Genomic DNA, 23,858 nt, shown 5'->3' with positions numbered 1-23,858 from the left:
CGGCCAACCTTCTCTGAGAAGGCCCTGGTCCTTCCTTTTATAATCGTAAGGAGAGGATCCAGGTGTACAATGGGGGGTGTAGCAGAGTGCTACGTGTCTAGCGGTGGAAGAGCTAGCGCCCTAAGTACATGCCAATGTGGCAGCCGGAGAGGTCTTGGCACCTTGCTGGCGTGATGTCGTGGCTGTCGGAGGAGCGACGGAGCCTGGCGGAGGGACAGCTGTTGGAGCGGTCGAGTCCTTGCTGACGTTGCCCTGCTTCCGTAAGAGAGCTGAGAGCCGCCATCGTCACAGAGCTTGTGGGGCGCCATCATTGCCCATCTAGCGGAGCTGGCCAGATGGGACGCCGGTCTCGTTCTTCGTGACCCGAGTCGGCTCGGGGTAGGATGATGATGGCGCTTCCTGTTGACGTGGCGGGCCTGCGCCCTAGGTCGGGCGACGTGGGGGCTCCTCCGAAGCCGAGGTCGAGTCTGTCTTCTGTTGCCGAGGCCGAGTCCGAGCCCTGGGGTCGGGCGAGGCGGAGATCATTCGGCCGAGGCCTGGGCGGAGTCCGAGCCCTGGGGTCGGGCGAGGCGGAGTTCGTCGTCTTCCGGGGCTGAGCCCGAGTCCGAGCCCTGGGGTCGGGCGGAGCGGAGTTCGCCGTCTTCCGGGTCTTAGCCCGAGTCCGAGCCCTGGGGTCGGGCGGAGCGGAGTTCGCCGTCTTCCGGGTCTTAGCCCGAGTCCGAGCCCTGGGGTCGGGCGAGGCGGAGTTCGCCGCGGTGCCTTAGGCAAGGCTTGACTGCCTGTCAGACTTACTCTGTCGAGTGGCACTGCAGTCGGAGTGGCGCAGGCGGCGCTGTCCTTCTGTCAGACTGGTCAGTGGAGCGGTGGAGTGACGGCGGTCACTTCGGCTCTGCCGGGGGGCGCGTGTCAGGATAAAGGTGTCAGGCCACCTTTGCGTTAAATGCTCCTGCAACCTGGTCAGTCGGCGCGGCGATTTAGTCAGGGTTGCTTCTAAGCAAAGCCAAGGCCTCGGGCGAGCCGGAGGTGTGTCCGCCGTTAAAAGGGGGGCCTCGGGCGAGACGGAAGTCTCTCGAGGTCGGCTGCCCTTGGCCGAGGCTAGGCTCGGGTGAAGCGTGATCGAGTCACTCGTGTGGACTGGTCCCTTACTTAATCGTACCCATCAGGCCTTTGCAGCTTTGTGCTGATGGGGGTTACCAGCTGAGAATTAGGCGTCTTGGGGGTACCCCTAATTATGGTCCCCGACAGAAACATATACCAATATTTCCTAACAACTAAATATATCATGGATAAAGAAATTTGGCAAAAGAAACATGAACAACCTTTCTTAGCGACCTTCTTCCAAAAAATAAAGATCAAAACCTCCCCCTTGTATTTTGTGAAATCTGGCCTTCCAATGAAAGTTGGGCTGCGCGCGAGCTACACAGTTTTTGTCGGGAAGGATGAAGGGGTATTTATACAACAAAGGTCATAGGCGGTTGGATTAGGCAACCTAACTACTTTATCTCTAACACATGGTGAAACCCTAGATCCAAAATGTGGCTAAAATAGAGGAAAAATGAACAAAATTTGGCAAAAGAAACATAAGCCAAACTTTCCTAGCAACTAATAAACAAAAAATCTTAATACCCAAACCTATCTCTAACACATGGTGAAAGCCTAGTTTCAAAATGTAGTTAAAATTGAGCAAAAATGAACAATAATTGGCAATTGAAACATAATTAAACCAACCTTTCATAACAATTAATAAAAACAATCTTAATTACCAAACCTATCATCCTCCCTCTCCATACAACACATTCACCATTCATTAAGCAACTAAATATGTGTCATGGATAAACTGATTTGAGAACTAAACATGAAAAGGAGAGGGAATAGACAAAATCTAACCATCTTAAGCAACTCATTTGAGGAAATAGAGAAAATAACCTAGCTATACTCTTCTCTCTCACATGTAAAACCCTAGATCCAAAATGTGGCTAAAATTGAGCAAGAATGAACAAAAATTGACAAAGAAACATAAACCAACCTTTCTTATCCACCTTCTTCCAAAAAATGAAGACCAAAACCTCCCCCCCTTGTATTTTGTGAAATCTGGACCTCCAAAATCGCCTCCAATGGAAGTTGGCTGCGAGCGTACAGCTCCTGTCGGGGGGAGGAAGAGGGGTATTTATAACACATAGTTCACTGGCGGTTGGCTTGAAAAACCGCCAGTGGAAATAGGTTTCCACTGGCGGTTCCCAAGCCGGGCCCACCTGGTTTTTTTACTAGCGTGCGGTAACTGAAATCGCCAGTGATAATTTATGGGTGCCGCAGGCTTTGAGCTCTTTTCTACTAGTGCACCTTGTGTGAGATACAGAGCCTAGATAAACAAGATCTGAAGATGAAAGATGCAAACTTTGTGGAAACTATCTTCCACTCGAAGTTGCAGGATGTTCTCATGCTTTATTTGGTAGGTGCAGCTAAATCCAATTATGTATGTGCACTTGTTGGATGTTATGAATTCTCTTTACCTTGATCTGATTTTTGGGTGCATGTCCCTAATCTCTACTTCTATAATTGATGGGATTCATTGTCAATTTATAGCATTAATATTTTATTTCAGGGGGTGATGCATAGCTCTTTTGATGGATCATGACTTATAGGTAAATGCCCGTGCGTTGCAACAGAAACATATAATAACACGATAACTTATGTATAAATATGTCGAGAAAATATTTTGTAATCCATTTATGATCTTAGCCATACATAAATTTTGTTATTTTAATATAACTATTTCATCACTACATTATAACCATCAGTATCATACATACTTCTATTTATGATTTTAATAATGTCATGTCAATTGTATCATTTAAATGCTAAGACTATCACAATAAATTACAAACTTATACAAATCTTCAGAAAATATCACAAGGTCTTACAATTCAAACGATGCAACAAATTAAAAAGCGTCTAAATCAATGAAAGCAGTGCAGGTTAGGGCAATGTAGCATGATATGGAATGACACAAGATGACTTCAGTGCATCTGCTTAGCTTCTCGGCAAACAAATTTCACTGCATCTTCTTCAATTATTTATTCCTGTATGGGCCATATAAATTCCCAAATAAATGCACATGAATCAATCATTTGTTGATAAACACAGAAACCTTCTTGTTGCAGACATAATTCCTAAATAAAGGCACATGAATTAAATTGACCATGTATGCAGACATAATTCAGGATAAATCACCATACATGTTTAAACTGCACTTGTGAGCTTCATCCAGTATGATTATTGAGTAATAGTTCGACTCAGGATTTGAAAAGTTTTCATGAAGAACACGTCTATGAGGTATATGTAAGAATTTAAATCCACGAATTTAGAATCAGTGCACTTATAAAAACAGGTGAAGAATTTAAATTTATGAATTTAGAATTAGTGCACCTATACAAATTGCATAACCGACTTGATCTGTGAGGGCCACCAAGCTAGCAAGCTCTTTCTGTAAAATAATAAATAAGTGTTCTTATTCACAAAAAACTTCATATATGTTTTGTATTTGAAGACAATAAAGAACATAAATAACTTTCAATTATTGAGTAAAACAACTAACACAGAGTATGTTGTATATCATGCTACATTATACTAATTAGATATCTAGAAACGCATGACCCAATGCATTAACCTCGCCATTTGACTCCATATTTATTTCTCAATTCAAGAACATGAAAAATTATATAAAATAATATTCACTATTAAGAAACACCGTTTTAGCCGTTGCCATACACGCAGATGCATGTACCTTCTCTTCCCAAACAATTAGAAAGGAATCTGCATGTACCTTTTCTTCCCAAACAATTAGGAGGTGTGTATCTTAATAGATACTAACAAAGTAGCATTATTCCTTGCAGTCAGTTAGGCTATACGATCATTGCTTGCGGCATCTCTAACTATTCTTTCACTTAATGAATCATGCGTTTTTCAAAGCATTACTCAACATATTTATACATGGTTGTTTCAAAGCATTACTCAACATATTTATACATGGTTGATGGCTTCTACTTCCATCCCATGCGATCAGGAACCCAGTTCAGTATATCATCCAAATGATTCCCATATCTCTCCTTTTACTAAAGACCCATCCTACAACCCAACCAATACAAAGGTATATGTGTAAAAATCTAAAACCTAATTAAGGAATATAAAGAACATCAATCCTTCACTTCTCATATATTATATTCTTTATTTGTATAATTCTAGCTTCCTGTGACAACTTTTTAACGCACCACTATGCCAATATTTTCAAAGAAATTCCTCGATTGTATAAATATATAACAGATTACATCTTAAAACAAGAAAAAAGTTTAACAGATATCGTGTGTGCAATAATATGTGTTCAACTGAATAATTGCTTGATAAGTCGCACACAAACAGATATCGTATGGGAAGACATATGGATTGTTGTTAGGGAGTCCACACACCTTATGGGGGGGGAGAGTAGTAGGGATTCTGTGTTCCAAGGTGACAAACACAGACAGAGCTGATCTACAATCTGAATATGAAAAAGAACAATAACAATTCTGATTAGTATGACTGCAAGCTGAAAAAAATGGTACAGTAAATGAGTATGATGTTGAGCAATGCAAAGGAAAGAAAAAATTAATATGATTCTATCTCTGGTACCGTGTGTTTTCACATCCCTAATATTTCTCAACCAAAACAGCAATGCACAACCAAGGAAAACAGAAAAGAGGCTCACAATGGTTTATAATTGAAGAACATGCAAACATAGTACAAGGGTGTCTTGTTTGGAATTTATAAATAAAGATTGTCTTGTTTGGAGACGCGAAAATCATTCAAAAGTGAAACGGTTAGCTTGCATTACGAGTTGGATTAACCAAGGAAGTCAGTGAGTAGATCAAATTTCCTTGAATAATAATTACCTTGTGACCGAAGAAATACCCAGCAGGATCACATGTAAAGAGTTGTGGAGTTCCTTTCTCATCATCAATGCCCAAAATCATGGCAACTGCGTGGGAGAGTATAAGGGCGGTCTAAGGCTCTAAGCATTAAGATATATAACAAAAAATAGTAAAACATGGCTATAGGTTCCACCACTCCCATTTTGTTGTGGGGAAGGAACACCACCCTCAAATATGTAAGTCTCATTGCACTAACCAACTCCAGAAGGTCTCTTGGAAACATACTCGGTCCAGATGTGTGCTCTGTCTGCAATCCTGTGAATAAACAAGCATATGCAGTTGGTTACATGCAGAAGAACCCTGTTTAAATACAGAAACATGCCAGGTTACTGAAAAATATCATGTTTATATATAAATCGTCATTGATGAAAGAAAAAAATATTATACATAGTAAATATAAAGATAGTTTTGGTTTGTGACGACCGCTCCCTGTACTGTACAAGTGTGTGAAATTCACAGGCCCCACTTAATTTCTTTCCTTCACCTTAATGTGCAGGATCAACAGACAGACAAAATATATATGCATAAATCAGGATAAATACTTTCGAGAGGATATCTTAGTGTCCTCTCATACATCCAACACGACACTGAACATGAGTGAGATTTAACTAATGTTACAGACAGAATTATTTTCATGTCATCAAGCAATTATAGGCACTGCCAGTCTGAAGTCCTGATATACTATATATTTCCTTGAGCTCATTTTTTACCATTGTGCCAAAACATCATGAGGCATTTCATATCCCCAATTGAAACAAAATTTTGTAGTTTGATTCCTTGCCTCATGTTTGGATCTCCTAAAAAATGAGAATGTGATCCAAACACTTGGGTCCTAGAATTAGATTCTAGAATCCAACTATGCAAAGGCAATAATCACTATGAGAAAGATCCGAACACCCCTTATCCAGATTCTACATCCGCTGTCTAGAATCCAGAATCTCACTCTGAGAATGAGTTCTGAGTAGGCCCTTAGACTTGCTGGTTTGTAACGCCCTAAATTTGGGGGTAGAATTTTTTCTTCTTTTCTCTCACCAAATTCGGGCGTTACACTCTTTTCTCTTTCCCCGTTTGCTCCTTCTTCCCTATTTCAAACCAGTATAGCGGCAGGTGTCCGTGTCATGTATAAACCAAAACCTAAGTGTCATGGGTGTTGCATCATGCCGAAGCACATTTCTTTGTCTGATGTTGAGTGTTCGTCCCGTTCCGTTCCGGATTTCGGTTCGCGATTTAATTCCGTTTAGTGGTCCGCGCTCGTCGTGGGTTTTCGATCCGCGAAGTGGCCCGGCCCAGCCCAGCCTAGCCCAGCCCAGCCGGCCCGGCCCGCCCCGGCCTGCGCGCCCCTGGCGCCCAAACCCCCCCATGTGCCCCCCTCCTCTCTCTCTCTCTCATTTGGATCTCCCGCGCAACAACCTCTCCTCTACCTCTTCCACCTCTCTCTCCCCGTGGTGCCCTAGGATTTGGAGACGGCGATCACCGGATTTTGGACCCCGAGGTGAGCTCCCCTCCCCTCCCCTTCTCCTCTCTCTCTCTCCATCTCCCTCCTCTTCTTCCCCCCGCGCGCGCCCTCCCTCTCCCCCTGCCCGCGCGCGACCCCGCCCGTCCCTGCCTCTGCCCGGCGCGGCGGCGCCCGTCCCCGCCCCTGCCCGGCGCGGCGGCGCTCCCCCCCACCCCGGCCCGCGGCGGCGTCCCTGCCCGCCCCTCCCCGCTCGCCCGCGGCGGCGCTCGGCCCCCCGCCCGGCCTCCCTCCCCGGCGGCGCTCGGCCCCCTGCCCGCCCCTCCCCGGCCCGCGGCGGCGTCCCTGCCCGCCCCTCCCCGGTCCCGCGCGGCGGCGCTCGACCCCTCCCCCCGGCCTCCCCGACGGCGCTCGGCCCCCTGCCCGCCCCTCCCCGGCCCCGCGCGGCGCTCGCCCGCCCGCCCCCTCCCGTGGCGGCGCTCCCTGCCCGTCCCGGCCCCGCGGCGGCGCCCGCCCGTCCCGGCCCCGTGGCGGCGCCCGCCCGCCCCCGCCCCTCCCCTGCTCGCGCGCAGCGTGGCCCCGGCGCGCCCCCGGCGTGGCCCGGCGCGGCCCCCGGCGCGGCCTCCGGCCCCCAGCGCGTCCCCGGCGCGGCCCCGGCCGGCCCAACCGCCCCCCTGGCCGGTTCAACCGCCTCGGCCCCGGCTCGGCTGCCCGTTTCCGCGCTCGGCCTCGCCCGACCGTGTCCCCGCTCGCCCGCGCTCGCGGTGATTATTTGTTAATTAGCGTGTTGCGTCGCGCGCTTCGCCGCGCGACGGATTTGTCTAAATTCAGATTCTATCTTGTGTTGCGTCGTGCGCTTCGTCGCGCTACGATCCATTTTGTTTCAGGTTGTTTAAGGTGTAACGCCGCGTGTGTATTCACGCGACGTTCCACTTTGGACTCAGTTTAGTCGACGTATGCCGTCGTGCGCTTCGTCGCGCGACGCTTAACGTCTCCTCTTAACTAAAGCGAAGTGTCTCGTTGCGTGCTCGGTCGCGCGACGAGTCGTTAACTTCTTAATTTGTTTTAGAGAGCTTTGTCGCGCGTCTCGCCGCACGACCATCCTTTTATTTATCTCCACCTGCTTATAATAATTAGACATGAAACATGACTTTACTTTACGCTAAACATAGTGTCTACATTAAATTTCCTTCCATTAAGCGAGTGGTTAATTTATAATCATGTAACGTGATCATTTCTCGACTGTCTTTTCCTCTTTCTCTCTTAACCGTACTCGCGAGCCCGCGTGGAACGTCTGTTTACTTATTGCATTCTATTGTATGGTGTACTGTTCTTTTGTATTAAATATGTGGATGTATGTATGTTTGCGCTCGCATAGAGAACGATCCGGTCGAAGAGCCCGAGGAACTCGCAGGAGAAGCCCCTGAGCAGCAGTCGGTTGGTGGAGGCAAGTGTCCCTTGACCTATCTATGTCCTATTCATTATTTAATTCACCTCCCGCTTTACACATTTATGCCTAAGGATTGACTAGTTTTGTTATCCATGTCCTTGTTTACCTATCTGGGTTGGATTATTACTGTTTAGCTTTATGCTATTGCTTAACTCTAATCAATGAACATGATGAGAATATCTATGATACGCTGTTTTCCCTTCTCTTATTATGATGTTGTACTTGTGGTCATCAAGGGGGCTCGAGCGGTTTCTCGAGTGCCTCTCCGTAAGGACCTGTTCTATGGATGACCGCCCGGGAAAACAGTGCAACCATGAGGGTGGAATGGGATGCCCTTAGCTGAATAATTAGAGGACCCGGGGTGTAGATCACTTAGCCGTCGTGCCGTCAATGGGGCTCGGTGTATGCGGCTCGCTCTGCCAAGTTTGGGTTCGCCCCTTGGGGAGGAGTGCGGTGCATTTAGGAAACCTAACGGGTGGCTACAGCCCCGGGGAATCTTTGTAAAGGCTACGTAGTGATGCCCTGCTGGGTCACCTTGGTAGTGATCAATGGAGAGTCATGATCTCCGGGCAGAATGGGAATCACGGCTTGTGGGTAAAGTGCACAACCTCTACAGAGTGTTTGAAAACTGATATATCAGCCGTGCTCGCGGTTATGAGCGGCCAAGGGAGCTCCAGTGATTAGTGGTACTTGATCAGAGATACTTTGGTACAGGTGGTTATGAGATTGATGGTTCTGGTTATGACTATGGTGTTGGTAAGTGGTACTCTTTCCGTTTGGAAAGGAGTACATCGGGTTAATAACTTGGGTTAATGCTAAAACTTGGCTTTCTACTAGTAAGTAATAATCTGACCAACTAAAAGCAACTGCTTGACTTATCCCCACATAAAGCTAGTCCACTACAGCCAAACAGGATACTTGCTGAGTATGTTGATGTGTACTCACCCTTGCTCTACACACCAAACCCCCCCATCCCCAGGTTGTCAGCATTGCAACCACTGCTCAGGAGAAGATGAAGCCGTGGAAGGAGACTTCCAGGAGTTTCAAGACTACGACGAGTTCTAGGTGTGGGTTAGCGGCAACCCCCAGTCGGCTGCCTGTGAAGGCCGCGGTTATCTACGTTTCTTTTCCGCACTTTGATTTATTGTAAGGACTACATGGACGTCTCAGACGTATGATGTAATCGACTATTTCCCTTCTTAATACTATTTTGAGCACTGTGTGATGATGTCCATGTTATGTAACTGCTGTGTACGTGAATAACTGATCCTGGCACGTACATGGTTCGCATTCGGTTTGCCTTCTAAAACCGGGTGTGACATAAGTGGTATCAAAGCCGTGCTGACTGTAGGACCGCTAACCTAGAGTAGAATGGTCGTTCTAAGGACTATAGACCTCTGTCTCTGCCTTGACTTTGATATCCCTTCAAAAGTTGGTCATACCGACCAAACCTATGTTCTACTATATATTATACCTTGCTGAAAATCATGTTTTATTCTAGTCCTTCATTTACTTATGATTCATTATTTGCTGGTCATATTAATTCTGTTCTCACCCTTTTGCTTGCGATGTCTTTTGTAGATGGCTCGACTTAGACACACTGCACGAAAGTCAGTCATCCCCTTCTTACCCTCCCGCCTTGCTGAGCGTCCGCTTCGCCGTCCCGTGGCCGGACAGTCCAGCCACTTGGAGAGACTACACCACCGCCTGCGTGAGGAGCAGGAGCGTCGACGACAGGAGCAGCAGGGCTCTTCTTTCTCGCTCCACCAGGAGATAGAGTCTGTAAGGAGCTGCTCCCCTGTGCTTCCTCTAGAGGCGCCCCCTGCACCACCACTGGGCGCCCCAGCTTCTGGAGTAGCTGCTGGAGGAGACCCAGACGACGGAGATGGCGACGGCAGCTCGAGCCACGACACCGACTTCTCTGCTAACCCTGAGCCGAAAGGATGGGTTGCTCGACCCATCACTCGCGACGCTGCTCGCGGGTGTCACTTCCACGATGCGCTCGACACCCTGCTACGTCGGGCATTTAACCGGCATACTTGGTCCGTCGAGTATCGCTGTGTGGTCTACCAGCATAGTCGCGGGGTCTACCCGGACCGCTGGGAGGCTACCTGCTTGGTGCGCCGCCCGGAGAACAGTCTCCAGGGTGCAGAGGCCTGCTCAGAGCACTATTCTATCTCTGAGCGGGACTCAGCTGAGGCAGCCATGCAAGATGCTGCACGGCGTGCGCTTTCGCACTACTGCTCGGTTTTCGGTGGGGCAGCTGATGGTCTTGACCTGAAGTATTACCCCCGCCGTCCATCTGGCAGCACAGGAGGCGTGATTGTCTCACCTGTCGGTGAGGGCAATCCTAGGTTGAGCAGCACAGTCAACCTAGCCGCCGTGCTAAACACGGAGCTGGACCATGCATTAGACGAGCTGAGTAGGGCTCGTGCTGAGATCGCCCTGCTGTGGGCTGAGCGCGCGGAACGTCGTCACTTGGATGGTGGTTCCCCCGCTCCCGTCGGGACTCAGCACCCGTACCGCTCACCTCAGCATGGACACCAGTCTTATGGCAATCCCGACTGCAAGACCAAGATAACTCTAGAACCATAGATCGTTAGAGTTGGATCTTGTAATTAATACGAAATATATACATAGAAGCTACAGTCTTAGCGTTAGTCTCGGTCTTAGTTGGTCTTAGTTAGACAGGGTAGTTTGTTATATCCTGTGCATTTATGTTTGTCATGATGAACTATGTTTGGTTTGGGTCTTTGTAATGACTGTCACCAGAGTGTGGGTATCCCCTGCATTTTGGTTTACCCATTATGTTAATGGAGTTAGTTATATAGTTGGGAAACCTTTTTATTCCACTTTCCTCTTTATCTGAGAAGCTGTGTGGTCTGTGTTGGAGATCAGTGAAGATGCTCATCTGTTCAGTGCTGTTGAAGAATTCTATACTCTTTTCTTATGCTGCAAGATTTGCCAGATCAGTTCTGATGTGTGGTTGCATTCTGCAGATGTCAGAGAACAGGCGCAGAGGAGGAAGGCGTGCTCAGCAGGAGCGAGCCGCTCAACAGGAGGAGGTGCCCCAGCAGCAGCACCTGCCGCCCCCGCCCCTGATGTCGATCGAGCAGATGTTTCTGATGCAGACTCAGGCAGTTCAAGCCATCGGTCAGACTTTGGCCGCCATTTAGCAGCAGCAGCAGCAGCAGCAGGCCCCACCTCAGCCTCAGATGCCTCAGATGCCAAGAGACAAGCGTGCTGAATTCATGAGAGGTCATCCACTAACGTTCGCTCACTCTTCTGACCCCATGGATGCTGAAGACTGGCTGCACACTGTGGAGCGGGAGTTGCATACCGCTCAGTGCGATGACAGGGAGAAAGTCCTGTATGGTCCCCGTCTGTTGAGAGGAGCAGCCCAATCATGGTGGGAGTCTTACCTCGCCACCCATGCCCACCCTGACGCCATCACCTGGGAAGAGTTCAGAGGTAGCTTTCGTCAGTACCATGTTCCTGCAGGTCTGATGACAGTGAAGAAGGAGGAGTTCCTGGCTCTCAAGCAAGGGCCATTGTCTGTCAGTGAGTACCGGGACAGGTTTTTGCAATTGTCTCGCTATGCTCCTGAAGATGTCAACACCGACGCCAAGCGACAGTACCGTTTCCTGAGAGGCTTGGTTGACCCTCTTCAGTATCAGCTGATGAATCATACCTTCCCGACATTCCAGCACCTGATTGACAGAGCAATCATGACAGAGAGAAAGCGTAAGGAGATGGAAGATCGTAAGCGCAAGATCAGTGGACCCCAGCCTGGAAGCAGCAATCGTCCTCGTTTCTCAGGCAATCAACCTCAGCAGTTCAGGCAGAACCAGCGTCCACCTCAGCAGCATCAGCAGTTCCAAAGGCAGTATCCTCAGCACCAGTACCAGAACCGTCAGAGCAATCAGTCAGGAGGTCAGTTTCAGAGGCAGAATCAGCAGCCACCTCGTCTTCCTGCCCCAGCAAGCCAGCAGAACAATCAGGCAGCACCAGCTCAGGTTGGAAATAGAGCATGTTTCCACTGTGGAGAGCAAGGCCACTGGGTGATGCAATGTCTGAAGAAGGCAGCCCAGCAGCAGTCAGGCCCCAATGCCCCAGCGAAGCAGAATGTGCCTCAGCCTGGAGCAGGCAATCGCTCCCAGCCGCGCTATAATCATGGAAGGCTGAACCACTTGGAGGCTGAAGCAGTTCAGGAGACCCCCGGCATGATAGTAGGTATGTTCCCGGTCGACTCCCATATTGCAGAAGTGTTATTTGATACTGGAGCAACACATTCTTTCATTACTGCATCATGGGTAGAAGCACATAATCTTCCAATTACTACCATGTCAACCCCCATTCAAATTGACTCAGCCGGTGGTAGAATTCGAGCCGATAGCATTTGTTTGAATATAAGTGTGGAAATAAGGGGGGTAGCGTTTCCCGCCAACCTTATAGTAATGGGTACTCAGGGAATAGATGTCATCCTAGGGATGAATTGGCTAGATAAGTATCAGGCAGTTATCAGTTGTGATAAAAGGACCATCAAGTTGGTGTCCCCACTAGGAGAGGAAGTGGTGACTGAGTTAGTCCCGCCTGAGCCAAAGAAAGGAAGTTGTTATCAGCTAGCTGTTGATAGCAGTGAAGCAGACCCAATTGAGAGTATCAAGGTTGTGTCCGAGTTCCCAGATGTGTTTCCAAAGGACTTACCGGGTATGCCACCAGAGCGGAAAGTTGAGTTTGCCATAGAGCTTCTTCCTGGAACCGCCCCCATCTTCAAGAGAGCTTACAGAATATCTGGACCAGAGTTGGATGAACTTAAGGAGCAGATTGATGAGCTGTCAGAGAAAGGTTACATCCGGCCAAGCACCTCGCCTTGGGCCGCCCCTGTCCTATTTGTGGAGAAGAAAGATGGCACCAAGAGGATGTGTATCGATTATCGAGCTTTGAATGAGGTCACGATCAAGAACAAGTATCCCTTGCCCAGAATAGAGGATCTGTTCGACCAGTTGAGAGGAGCCAGTGTGTTCTCCAAGATTGATCTGAGGTCAGGTTATCATCAGCTCTGGATCCGACCTTCGGACATTCCGAAGACGGCATTCATTTCCAAGTATGGTTTGTATGAGTTCACAGTGATGTCTTTTGGTTTGACCAATGCGCCAGCATTCTTCATGAACTTGATGAACAGTGTATTCATGGATTACCTTGACAAGTTTGTGGTGGTATTCATTGATGACATTCTGGTTTATTCTCAAAGCGAAGAAGAGCACGCAGATCATTTGAGGATGGCATTGCAGAGATTGCGAGAGCACCAGTTGTATGCAAAGTTGAGCAAGTGTGAGTTCTGGATCAATGAAGTCCTGTTCTTGGGTCATATAATCAACAAGGAAGGATTGGCTGTGGATCCGAAGAAAGTGGCAGACATTTTGAACTGGAAAGCGCCAACAGATGCTAGAGGAATCAAGAGTTTCATTGGAATGGCCGGATATTATCGGCGATTCATTGAAGGGTTTTCGAAGATTGCGAAACCAATGACAGCGTTGCTAGGCAACAAGGTTGAGTTCAAGTGGACCCAGAAATGCCAAGAGGCCTTTGAAGCGCTGAAAGAGAAGTTGACTACAGCGCCTGTCCTAGTCTTGCCTGATGTGCACAAGCCCTTCTCGGTGTATTGCGATGCTTGCTACACAGGTTTGGGATGTGTGTTGATGCAAGAGGGAAGAGTTGTGGCTTACTCGTCCCGACAGCTGAAGGTTCATGAGAAGAACTACCCAATCCACGATCTAGAGTTGGCAGCAGTGGTTCATGCACTTAAGACATGGAGGCACTACCTGTATGGACAGAAATGCGATGTTTACACAGACCACAAGAGTCTGAAGTACATATTCACTCAGTCAGAGTTGAACATGAGGCAACGAAGATGGTTAGAGTTGATTAAAGATTATGAGTTGGAAATTCATTACCATCCAGGCAAAGCAAACGTAGTGGCAGATGCTTTGAGCAGAAAGAGTCAAGTCAATCTGATGGTTGCTCGTCCGATGCCTTATGAGTTGGCCAAGGAGTTTGACAGGTTGAGTCTCGGATTTCTGAATAATTCGCGAGGAGTCACAGTCGAGTTGGAACCTACCTTAGAGCGCGAAATCAAAGAAGCGCAGAAGAATGATGAGAAGATCAATGAGATCCGGAGACTGAATCTAGATGGCAGAGGCAAAGATTTTCGAGAAGATGCAGAAGGCGTGATACGGTTCAAAGACCGCTTGTGTGTTCCCAATGTCCAGTCCATTCGGGAGTTGATCCTTAAGGAAGCTCATGAGACAGCCTATTCGATTCACCCTGGCAGTGAGAAGATGTATCAGGATCTGAAGAAGAAATTCTGGTGGTACGCAATGAAGAGGGAAATCACAGAGCATGTGGCTATGTGCGATAGTTGCCGAAGAATTAAGGCAGAACACCAGAGACCTGCTGGATTGTTGCAACCGTTGCAGATCCCTCAGTGGAAATGGGATGAAATCGGTATGGATTTCATAGTCGGATTGCCTCGCACTCGAGCCGGCTACGATTCCATCTGGGTAGTAGTGGACCGCTTGACCAAGTCAGCCCACTTCATACCTGTCAAGACCAACTACAGCAGTGCAGTATTGGCAGAATTGTATATGTCTCGGATCGTTTGTCTTCATGGTGTGCCAAAGAAGATAGTATCAGATAGAGGAACGCAGTTCACCTCTCATTTCTGGCAGCAGTTGCATGAAGCTTTGGGCACGCATCTGAATTTCAGTTCAGCTTATCACCCGCAGACAGATGGCCAGACCGAAAGGACCAATCAAATTCTTGAAGATATGTTGAGAGCCTGTGCGTTGCAAGATCAGTCCGGATGGGATAAGAGATTGCCTTATGCAGAGTTTTCCTATAACAACAGTTACCAGGCCAGTTTGAAGATGTCATCATTTCAGGCGCTCTATGGAAGGAGTTGCAGAACTCCGTTGCAATGGGATCAGCCTGGAGAAAAGCAGGTGTTTGGGCCAGACATTTTGCTTGAAGCCGAAGAGAACATCAAGATGGTCCGAGAGAATCTGAGGATAGCGCAATCAAGACAGCGAAGCTATGCAGACACAAGAAGAAGAGAGCTGAGTTTCGAAGTTGGAGACTTTGTCTATCTGAAAGTGTCACCGATCAGAGGAGTCAGAAGATTCGGAGTGAAAGGCAAGCTAGCACCCCGCTACATTGGTCCGTATCAGATTCTTGCAAGACGTGGAGAAGTGGCCTATCAGCTCAGTCTGCCAGAGAATTTGTCCGCTGTGCATGATGTTTTTCATGTGTCTCAGTTGAAGAAGTGCTTGCGTGTGCCAGAAGAGCAGTTGCCAGTGGAAGGTCTTGAAGTCCAGGAGGACTTGACCTACGTTGAGAAGCCAGTGCAAATCCTTGAGGTTGCAGACAGAGTCACCCGAAGGAAGACCATCAGAATGTGCAAAGTCAAATGGAATCATCACTCTAAGGAAGAAGCAACCTGGGAGCGTGAAGACGATCTGATGGCTAAATACCCTGAGCTCTTTGCTAGCCAACCCTGAATCTCGAGGGCGAGATTCTTTTAAGGGGGATAGGTTTGTAACGCCCTGAATTTGGGGGTAGAATTTTTTCTTCTTTTCTCTCACCAAATTCGGGCGTTACTCTCTTTTCTCTTTCCCCGTTTGCTCCTTCTTCCCAATTTCAAACCAGTATAGCGGCAGGTGTCCGTGTCATGTATAAACCAAAACCTAAGTGTCATGGGTGTTGCATCATGCCGAAGCACATTTCTTTGTCTGATGTTGAGTGTTCGTCCCGTTCCGTTCCGGATTTCGGTTCGCGATTTAATTCCGTTTAGTGGTCCGCGCTCGTCGTGGGTTTTCGATCCGCGAAGTGGCCCAGCCCAGCCCAGCCTAGCCCAGCCCAGCCGGCCCGGCCCGCCCCGGCCTGCGCGCCCCTGGCGCCCAAACCCCCCCATGCGCCCCCCTCCTCTCTCTCTCTCATTTGGATCTCCCGCGCAACAACCTCTCCTCTCCCTCTTCCACCTCTCTCTCCCCGTGGTGCCCTAGGATTTGGAGACGGCGATCACCGGATTTTGGACCCCGAGGTGAGCTCCCCTCCCCTCCCCTTCTCCTCTCTCTCTCCCTCCTCTTCTTCCCCCCGCGCGCGACCCCGCCCGTCCCCGCCCCTGCCCGGCGCGGCGGCGCCCGTCCCCGCCCCTGCCTGGCGCGGCGGCGCTCCCCCCCACCCCAGCCCGCGGCGGCGTCCCTGCCCGCCCCTCCCCGCTCGCCCGCGGCGGCGCTCGGCCCCCCGCCCGGCCTCCCTCCCCGGCGGCGCTCGGCCCCCTGCCCGCCCCTCCCCGGCCCGCGGCGATGTCCCTGCCCGCCCCTCCCCGGTCCCGCGCGGCGGCGCTCGGCCCCTCCCCCCAGCCTCCCCGGCGGCGCTCGGCCCCCTGCCCGCCCCTCCCCGGCCCCGCGCGGCGCTCGCCCGCCCGCCCCCTCCCGTGGCGGCGCTCCTCGCCCGTCCCGGCCCCGCGGCGGCGCCCACCCGTCTCGGCCCCGTGGCGGCGCCCGCCCGCCCCCGCCCCTCCCCTGCTCGCGCGCAGCGCGGCCCCGGCGCGCCCCCGGCGTGGCCCGGCGCGGTCCCGGTGGCCCCTGCTCGCCCGGCGCGGCCCCCGGCGCGGCCTCCGGCCCCCGGCGCGTCCCCGGCGCGGCCCCGGCCGGCCCAACCGCCCCTGGCCGGTTCAACCGCCCCCCTGGCCGGTTCAACCGCCCCGGCTCCGGCTCGGCCGCCCGTTTCCGCGCTCGGCCTCGCCCGACCGTGTCCCCGCTCGCCCGCGCTCGCGGTGATTATTTGTTAATTAGCGTGTTGCGTCGTGCGCTTCGTCGCGCGACGATCCATTTTGTTTCAGGTTGTTTAAGGTGTAACGCCGCGTGTGTATTCACGCGACGTTCCACTTTGGACTCAGTTTAGTCGACGTATGCCGTCGTGCGCTTCGTCGCGCGACGCTTAACGTCTCCTCTTAACTAAAGCGAAGTGTCTCGTTGCGTGCTCGGTCGCGCGACGAGTCGTTAACTTCTTAATTTGTTTTAGAGAGCTTTGTCGCGCGTCTCGCCGCGCGACCATCCTTTTATTTATCTCCACCTGCTTATAATAATTAGACATGAAACATGACTTTACTTTACGCTAAACATAGTGTCTACATTAAATTTCCTTCCATTAAGCGAGTGGTTAATTTATAATCATGTAACGTGATCGTTTCTCGACTGTCTTTTCCTCTTTCTCTCTTAACCGTACTCGCGAGCCCGCGTGGAACGTCTGTTTACTTATTGCATTCTATTGTATGGTGTACTGTTCTTTTGTATTAAATATGTGGATGTATGTATGTTTGCGCTCGCATAGAGAACGATCCGGTCGAAGAGCCCGAGGAACTCGCAGGAGAAGCCCCTGAGCAGCAGTCGGTTGGTGGAGGCAAGTGTCCCTTGACCTATCTATGTCCTATTCATTATTTAATTCACCTCCCGCTTTACACATTTATGCCTAAGGATTGACTAGTTTTGTTATCCATGTCCTTGTTTACCTATCTGGGTTGGATTATTACTGTTTAGCTTTATGCTATTGCTTAACTCTAATCAATGAACATGATGAGAATATCTATGATACACTGTTTTCCCTTCTCTTATTATGATGTTGTACTTGTGGTCATCAAGGGGACTCGAGCGGTTTCTCGAGTGCCTCTCCGTAAGGACCTGTTCTATGGATGACCGCCCGGGAAAACAGTGCAACCATGAGGGTGGAATGGGATGCCATTAGCTGAATAATTAGAGGATCCGGGGTGTAGATCACTTAGCCGTCGTGCCGTCAATGGGGCTCGGTGTATGCGGCTCGCTCTGCCAAGTTTGGGTTCGCCCCTTGGGGAGGAGTGCGGTGCATTTAGGAAACCTAACGGGTGGCTACAGCCCCGGGGAATCTTTGTAAAGGCTACGTAGTGATGCCCTGCTGGGTCACCTTGGTAGTGATCAATGGAGAGTCATGATCTCCGGGCAGAATGGGAATCACGGCTTGTGGGTAAAGTGCACAACCTCTGCAGAGTGTTTGAAAACTGATATATCAGCCGTGCTCGCGGTTATGAGCGGCCAAGGGTGCTCCAGTGATTAGTGGTACTTGATCAGAGATACTTTGGTACAAGTGGTTATGAGATTGATGGTTCTGGTTATGACTATGGTGTTGGTAAGTGGTACTCTTTCCGTTTGGAAAGGAGTACATCGGGTTAATAACTTGGGTTAATGCTAAAACTTGGCTTTCTACTAGTAAGTAATAATCTGACCAACTAAAAGCAACTGCTTGACTTATCCCCACATAAAGCTAGTCCACTACAGCCAAACAGGATACTTGCTGAGTATGTTGATGTGTACTCACCCTTGCTCTACACACCAAACCCCCCCATCCCCAGGTTGTCAGCATTGCAACCACTGCTCAGGAGAAGATGAAGCCGTGGAAGGAGACTTCCAGGAGTTTCAAGACTACGACGAGTTCTAGGTGTGGGTTAGCGGCAACCCCCAGTCGGCTGCCTGTGAAGGCCGCGGTTATCTACGTTTCTTTTCCGCACTTTGATTTATTGTAAGGACTACATGGACGTCTCAGACGTATGATGTAATCGACTATTTCCCTTCTTAATACTATTTTGAGCACTGTGTGATGATGTCCATGTTATGTAACTGCTGTGTACGTCAATAACTGATCCTGGCACGTACATGGTTCGCATTCGGTTTGCCTTCTAAAACCGGGTGTGACATGGTTACTGTCAGTGGTATCTGAAATCTGACAAGATCTTATTTTGATAGTTTCTCTGCATAAATTAGTGGAGAAATGTGAGATTTAGGTCCTTTCTCAGTGTATGATAACTCTGTTGTTACTTATCATCAAAAGCTGGTTGTTTTGGGGTTTTCAGGTTGGGCTTTTGCTGATTAAGTTTTGCACCGACTGGCACCTCTCTGGATTGGGGCAAGAGGGCTTGAATTTACATGGGAGTACATATTTAAAGGACTTGAAGTGAATGCTAATCTTGTATGCACTCAATACTATGCGAAAATATAATGTCAGATTCGTTGACTTGAAAAATTGTAGACTGGTTAGTTAACCTTAAAAATTGTATGCATCATAATTAGGCTGTCAACCTTAAAAAATCGGTCTCTGTCTAGCACCTTCTAAACCCAACCCATATTCATTATATGTAGCGAATATTCAAAAAAGGAGCATCAACCTGAGTTCAAAAAATAGGGGTTGTTGCACCAAAATACACTTTTCGAAGAGAACACAGACATACACTCTCTATTCTACAAGACACCATGAGCACGAACTAAACATAAATGAATCTAACCAGCAACATTCGATTCCTGGTACGATCGAAGAAAACACATGTATGAGTTCATTCAGACAACACCATTAATCGCTACAAACACTGTCTTTATGAAAAAAACTATGTTCGCACAGTTTGACGAATATAAATCAGGACACCTAGACGGATTATAAATACTGGTGATAGTGAGACAAATGAAGCTTTAAATAGATTATGTACTGACCATGTAACCGAAAATGTGCTCTCCAATCCTTGGTCCCTCTGAAGGGATCAAAGGCTCCACAGCAAGTATGATCTTCAGCTGAAGAACAGGAGACCTGAGCAGCAGTTTGATTCGAAAACGAGTATATTAATTAAAACCTTCCAATAACAGAATTGCATTTGCAATTTGGAGCAGGACTTAAAAAACACAGCGCGACCGTAGAACAGAAGATCTATATCTAACTAAATCGGTGTTCAGATATGAAATTACAGTAGTCTGCTCATAAACGTGGACAATCTTTATGAACGAGAGGAGGCTCTAAACAAGTAATTTGTGTGTTAAACATTGTTTCGTTTAGTTAAAATATGTCCCATTCAGAAAACTATATATGACTTTCATGTTACAAGAATGAGACTTTAATAAGGTTAGAAACGATTCAACCTGCAAAGTATGCCCACCACGTTGAGGTCCTCCTCCGTGCGAGCACCTCCTTTAACAATATATTGTCTGCGCGAGCAGAGGTATATAAGCTAGACATTAAAAAAGAGTTATGCGACAGATAGGCTGTGGAAAGGAGTTTGTGATGGTTCCAAGCACTGAGGCGACTTGCAATATCAGGAATGAACAGATCAAATTTGTTGTATCTCTGCCGAGGATTCATGGGAAAAACAAAAAAAATAATGTTGTGTCAATGTAGTATGACCAGATTAAAAATGTAAGGTGTTGCCTTTTTAAATAAATATACAACAAATGTGTTTGTTGGTTTATTAGCATGCATAGTCTTTAAGTAAGCAACTAAAAAATTATGAGTAATCCTTGGTTTTTGTACATATATCGGTATTTGTACAAATAGACTCGATCGTCAAACTCCACTTTTTGTATGTGTGTCAATGTAGTATGAATAGTTACGTTGTTTAACAGTAAACGAGCTGGAAGGGGTGCCACGCGTTTAAGTTAGTTGATCATACCTGTTAACGTCATTGTCAGTATCATAATATTTGAAAGATTGAAGATGTATCCTTCAAAGCATGAAGAGGCTGCATGCATAACCAGTTGTGAAGCACATTAGCAAGTGCTTATTAATATATGCATGGGACTTGAAGAACACTCGGATGAGAAATTGAAGAACACTCGGATGAGAAATTGAAGAACACCACTCCCTTTCCCTTGTATACAACATTAATTCAAGGTACTCTTTTTAAACAAGGTCAACCCATAATAAATAGAAGAAACCACAATATAGATGGATAAGATCAACACTATTTCAACTAACCATACTTTTGTGAAATCTATCAATTCCACTATATATTAATGTAGAGCACAAAGGTACTGTTGTCACCTGCTTGTTTACTCATAGCCAAATCCATACTCAAATTTCAGTGTAAATTTAACATGCTTGTCCCTCACCATTGTTGCCAATGTTGTATCTATTCCAATGTTTTGCAAGTGACATACCATAAAAGGAGAACAATGTGAAAACGTGAGGGAAACAACTCTTCTAATTCTATACTCCTATACTGTATTAAAACCATAAATCATTGATATATAAGTTTATGCATAGTAACATCCAATTAGTGTTATCCTATAAGATTAACAGAAGAAATATAACCGTATATAAATTAGTACTCCTTGTCTTTTAAATTCATCTGAAATTGAGGTCCTGCGAAAGGGCACAGTGCAAACACATAGCAATCATTGGTGAATATGACTTGAAAACAACATACAATATAAACCACTGAAATCAAAGAAATACATATTAGATACGTATCTAATGTAATTAAAATAGGCATGTATGTTTTTTAAAATATAATGTGGACGGCTCCCCCTCCTCCTGCCGTTCGTTCGTCTTTCGGTGTCGTGGAGATCAACAGATCCTTTCTCCGTCTACTGGCAGCTCGCGAATCGTGATCGCTGACCGAAGAGCCCGGCCATCTGGCACGTCGCCTCTAACAACTTGCCTGCAGTGTCAGTGTGTGTGTTTCGTTAGGGAACAGAAGTGTAAGGCTAATAACTGCATGGTTAAGAAAATAATAATGACACCCTATTACAATACAGGGTTGGAGCCAAAAAACTACTGCAGACAATGGATCCAAATACGCCAATCAGCACTGCCATGTTGCAATCCTATATAATGTCGCTGAGAACGGATCTACCTGATCATGATGCACGGGGGCCTACAAGGGTTTTGATGGTTTAGGGTTGAACTGAGCTGTCTAATTCAGCTCATATGTATATTTCAGACGGTCTTCCCTCTCTAACACAGGCCAGATTTGATTTCGTTCATTATCGATCTCTGCAGTCTGAACACAGTTTGGCCCTTGCCCTACCTCTAAGAATAACCAATGCAGCTAAAGTGAACTATAATTTGGGAAGTGAGGGAATAAATGCACTTCCAGAAAAAAAATCCCCAAATCAGAAGACGCATGGGACTTTGAGGTCTGAGCGACCAAAGTGCCTACGTGTCAAAATTAGAACTGCTGAACCCTCCAAATCAAAAGCAAAACCCCAGCGCAGATTGCAGCGGCCATGCGAATCTACCCCAAAAGCCAGACAATTCCCCTCACAGTCCACGATTCCATGCACATGCGCGGGCTTCACAGGAAACAGAACCACAAATCCGAGTTGCGGACGACGAGGACTTGAAATCCGGGGCCACGGCGCAGGCGCGAGCCCGGAATTTCCCAAATCGAGGGCACGCACCGCACAGGGAACCCGTCCCAGCAATAACGAGAGACGGGCATCGCCAGGGCACCCTCCCTCCCTGTCTGCCTCACCTGCTCGATGTGGCCCTGCGGGAGGTAGTAGACCTTCTGCCCGAGCGGCGGCACGCAGGACAGCGGCCCCGCGCAGGCCTTCCACAACTCGACGAACAGCGCGTCCTTCCCTTCGCCTCCGCGTCCTGCTTCCACACCTGCACGCCCAGGCAAAAGAAGCACATAAACCTCGTCACAGACAAACCTAAACCCCTTGGAGGGTTTACAGGGGCGATCAGAGAGAGGTAGGGTTGGGTAGGTTTACGGGCGCGCTGGAGAGGGAGGGGGGCACCGCCGCCGCTGCACATGGTGGAGAGGTAGGGGCTCCACCGCCACACACGGGAGAGGGAGGGGTGCCGTCGCCGCGTGTGGTGGAGAGGGAGGTGGCCGCGTCGTTGCTTCGTTTGCGGAGAATGGCAGGTAGGGAGAGAGACGTGGGATGGGGACGCGGCCATCGCGCGGGGGTGGCCGAGTGGGGCAGTGCTGATCAGCGTGAATAACAGAACAGACGGTGTAGATTAACATGCGGCAGAACCAGAGAGAGGCAGAACCAGGGAAAGGCAGACTACTATTGCTTACTTAATAAGTAGTATAGATAAGCGATGGTTGGTCATGGTTCTTACCTGATCTGTGACACTCCAGGACAGCAGGTATATTGTTCAGAAGCTTCCTTAGAATAGCTCACCATTCTTGATCAATTGCAAAGGATAGTAGCCATCTAATTAGGAAGCTCATACCGGCACAAGTTTTCTACTTCTGCAAAAGAGAACACTTGGTCATGCTAAGTCAGAGAAATATATATGTGGTAATTATTAATAACATGGTCAGTAGACACCTTATTACGATAAATGAGATGAAAATGATTAGAACTTAGACATGGTTTAACTCAGTTATCTAAAAATGTTCACTTCACATTTACATTCAAATAAGACAAATCAACAGGTAACCTTCCAAGGACACTTGAGTAAACACCATATCAAGATAATCATTATCTCCCTAAAAATAAGAAATGTTAAACAATGATTTAACAAAGGCTTCAACAGCTACAAATTACAGTTTACACAGACCCTCCAAATATGATGGACATATAAGCTTTGCCTACAGAGAGCAAGAATAGAAGTGTATGCAAATCGGAAAGAGAGCACGGACTGTACGCAACTGGAAAGCCATCAAGGTAGACCATTTCTTCACAAGAGCCCATACGGGACGCCCTCAAACTTGTCCATGTGGTGTATCTGCTCGCGACGTCATCGAGGAGCCCAGCCAGACACAGGAGCGCACAAAAAGGGCGTAAAAAAATCAGCTCAGGAGTCAGGTCGGTACTGGCAAGTGGAAAGTACAGTACAGTAGAATGCATGCTACAGAAGCTTCGAGAAGGATGAGGAGGCGGTGAGCGAGAGGTCGCTAGCTGGCCTCTCGTCGCCCTCGTGCGTACCTTGTGAGCGGCAGCCACTCGGCGGAAGTAGGGCACGTTGGCGATGGGGCCGACCGGAAAGCAGCGGTGGACCAGGCCGTCGTGGACGAACATGTAGGCCATGCCGAACAGCGTAATCCCGAACATGTGGACGAACATGTAGGCCATGCTCACCTCATCCTCTTGAACACTATCACACCGGTCAAGGTTGTGGCCATTTGCTCCAAGCTCCTTTTCAGCACCATACTGCCATTACAACACCAATTTAA

At 48.2% G+C, this 23,858-nt stretch overlaps 1 protein-coding gene across 2 annotated transcripts; it reads right to left on the bottom strand.

Annotated features, from left to right (window-relative positions):
* Window positions 1-2,788: 2,788 nt before the first annotated feature.
* On the bottom strand, window positions 2,789-22,655 carry LOC103628946 (auxin response factor 4-like). Of its 2 annotated transcripts, XR_002262988.3 has the most exons (10): window positions 22,441-22,655; window positions 22,197-22,333; window positions 20,391-21,380; window positions 19,864-19,929; window positions 19,444-19,537; window positions 5,161-5,219; window positions 4,926-5,011; window positions 4,464-4,534; window positions 3,427-3,484; window positions 2,789-3,080 (listed from the first exon to the last, which is right to left on the bottom strand). XR_002262988.3 is itself a non-coding variant. In XM_035959862.1 (3 exons), the coding sequence occupies exons 1-3, from the start codon at window positions 22,628-22,630 to the stop codon at window positions 21,369-21,371; spliced, it is 339 nt and encodes a 112-aa protein (XP_035815755.1). In that variant the 5' UTR covers window positions 22,631-22,649; the 3' UTR covers window positions 21,258-21,368. The 2 variants fall into 2 exon arrangements, 1 of the variants encoding a protein (XP_035815755.1); XM_035959862.1 differs by lacking the exons at window positions 2,789-3,080; window positions 3,427-3,484; window positions 4,464-4,534; ... (2 more) ...; window positions 19,444-19,537; window positions 19,864-19,929 and having other exon boundaries at window positions 21,258-21,380; window positions 22,441-22,649.
* Between the last annotated feature and the right edge of the window lie 1,203 nt (window positions 22,656-23,858).

This window comes from Zea mays, chromosome 6 (assembly GCF_902167145.1).
Source record: "Zea mays cultivar B73 chromosome 6, Zm-B73-REFERENCE-NAM-5.0, whole genome shotgun sequence".
NCBI classification, from domain to species: Eukaryota; Viridiplantae; Streptophyta; class Magnoliopsida; order Poales; family Poaceae; genus Zea; species Zea mays.
The sequence above is the reverse complement of the archived record's forward strand: the minus strand, read 5'-3'. Positions and strand labels throughout refer to the sequence as shown.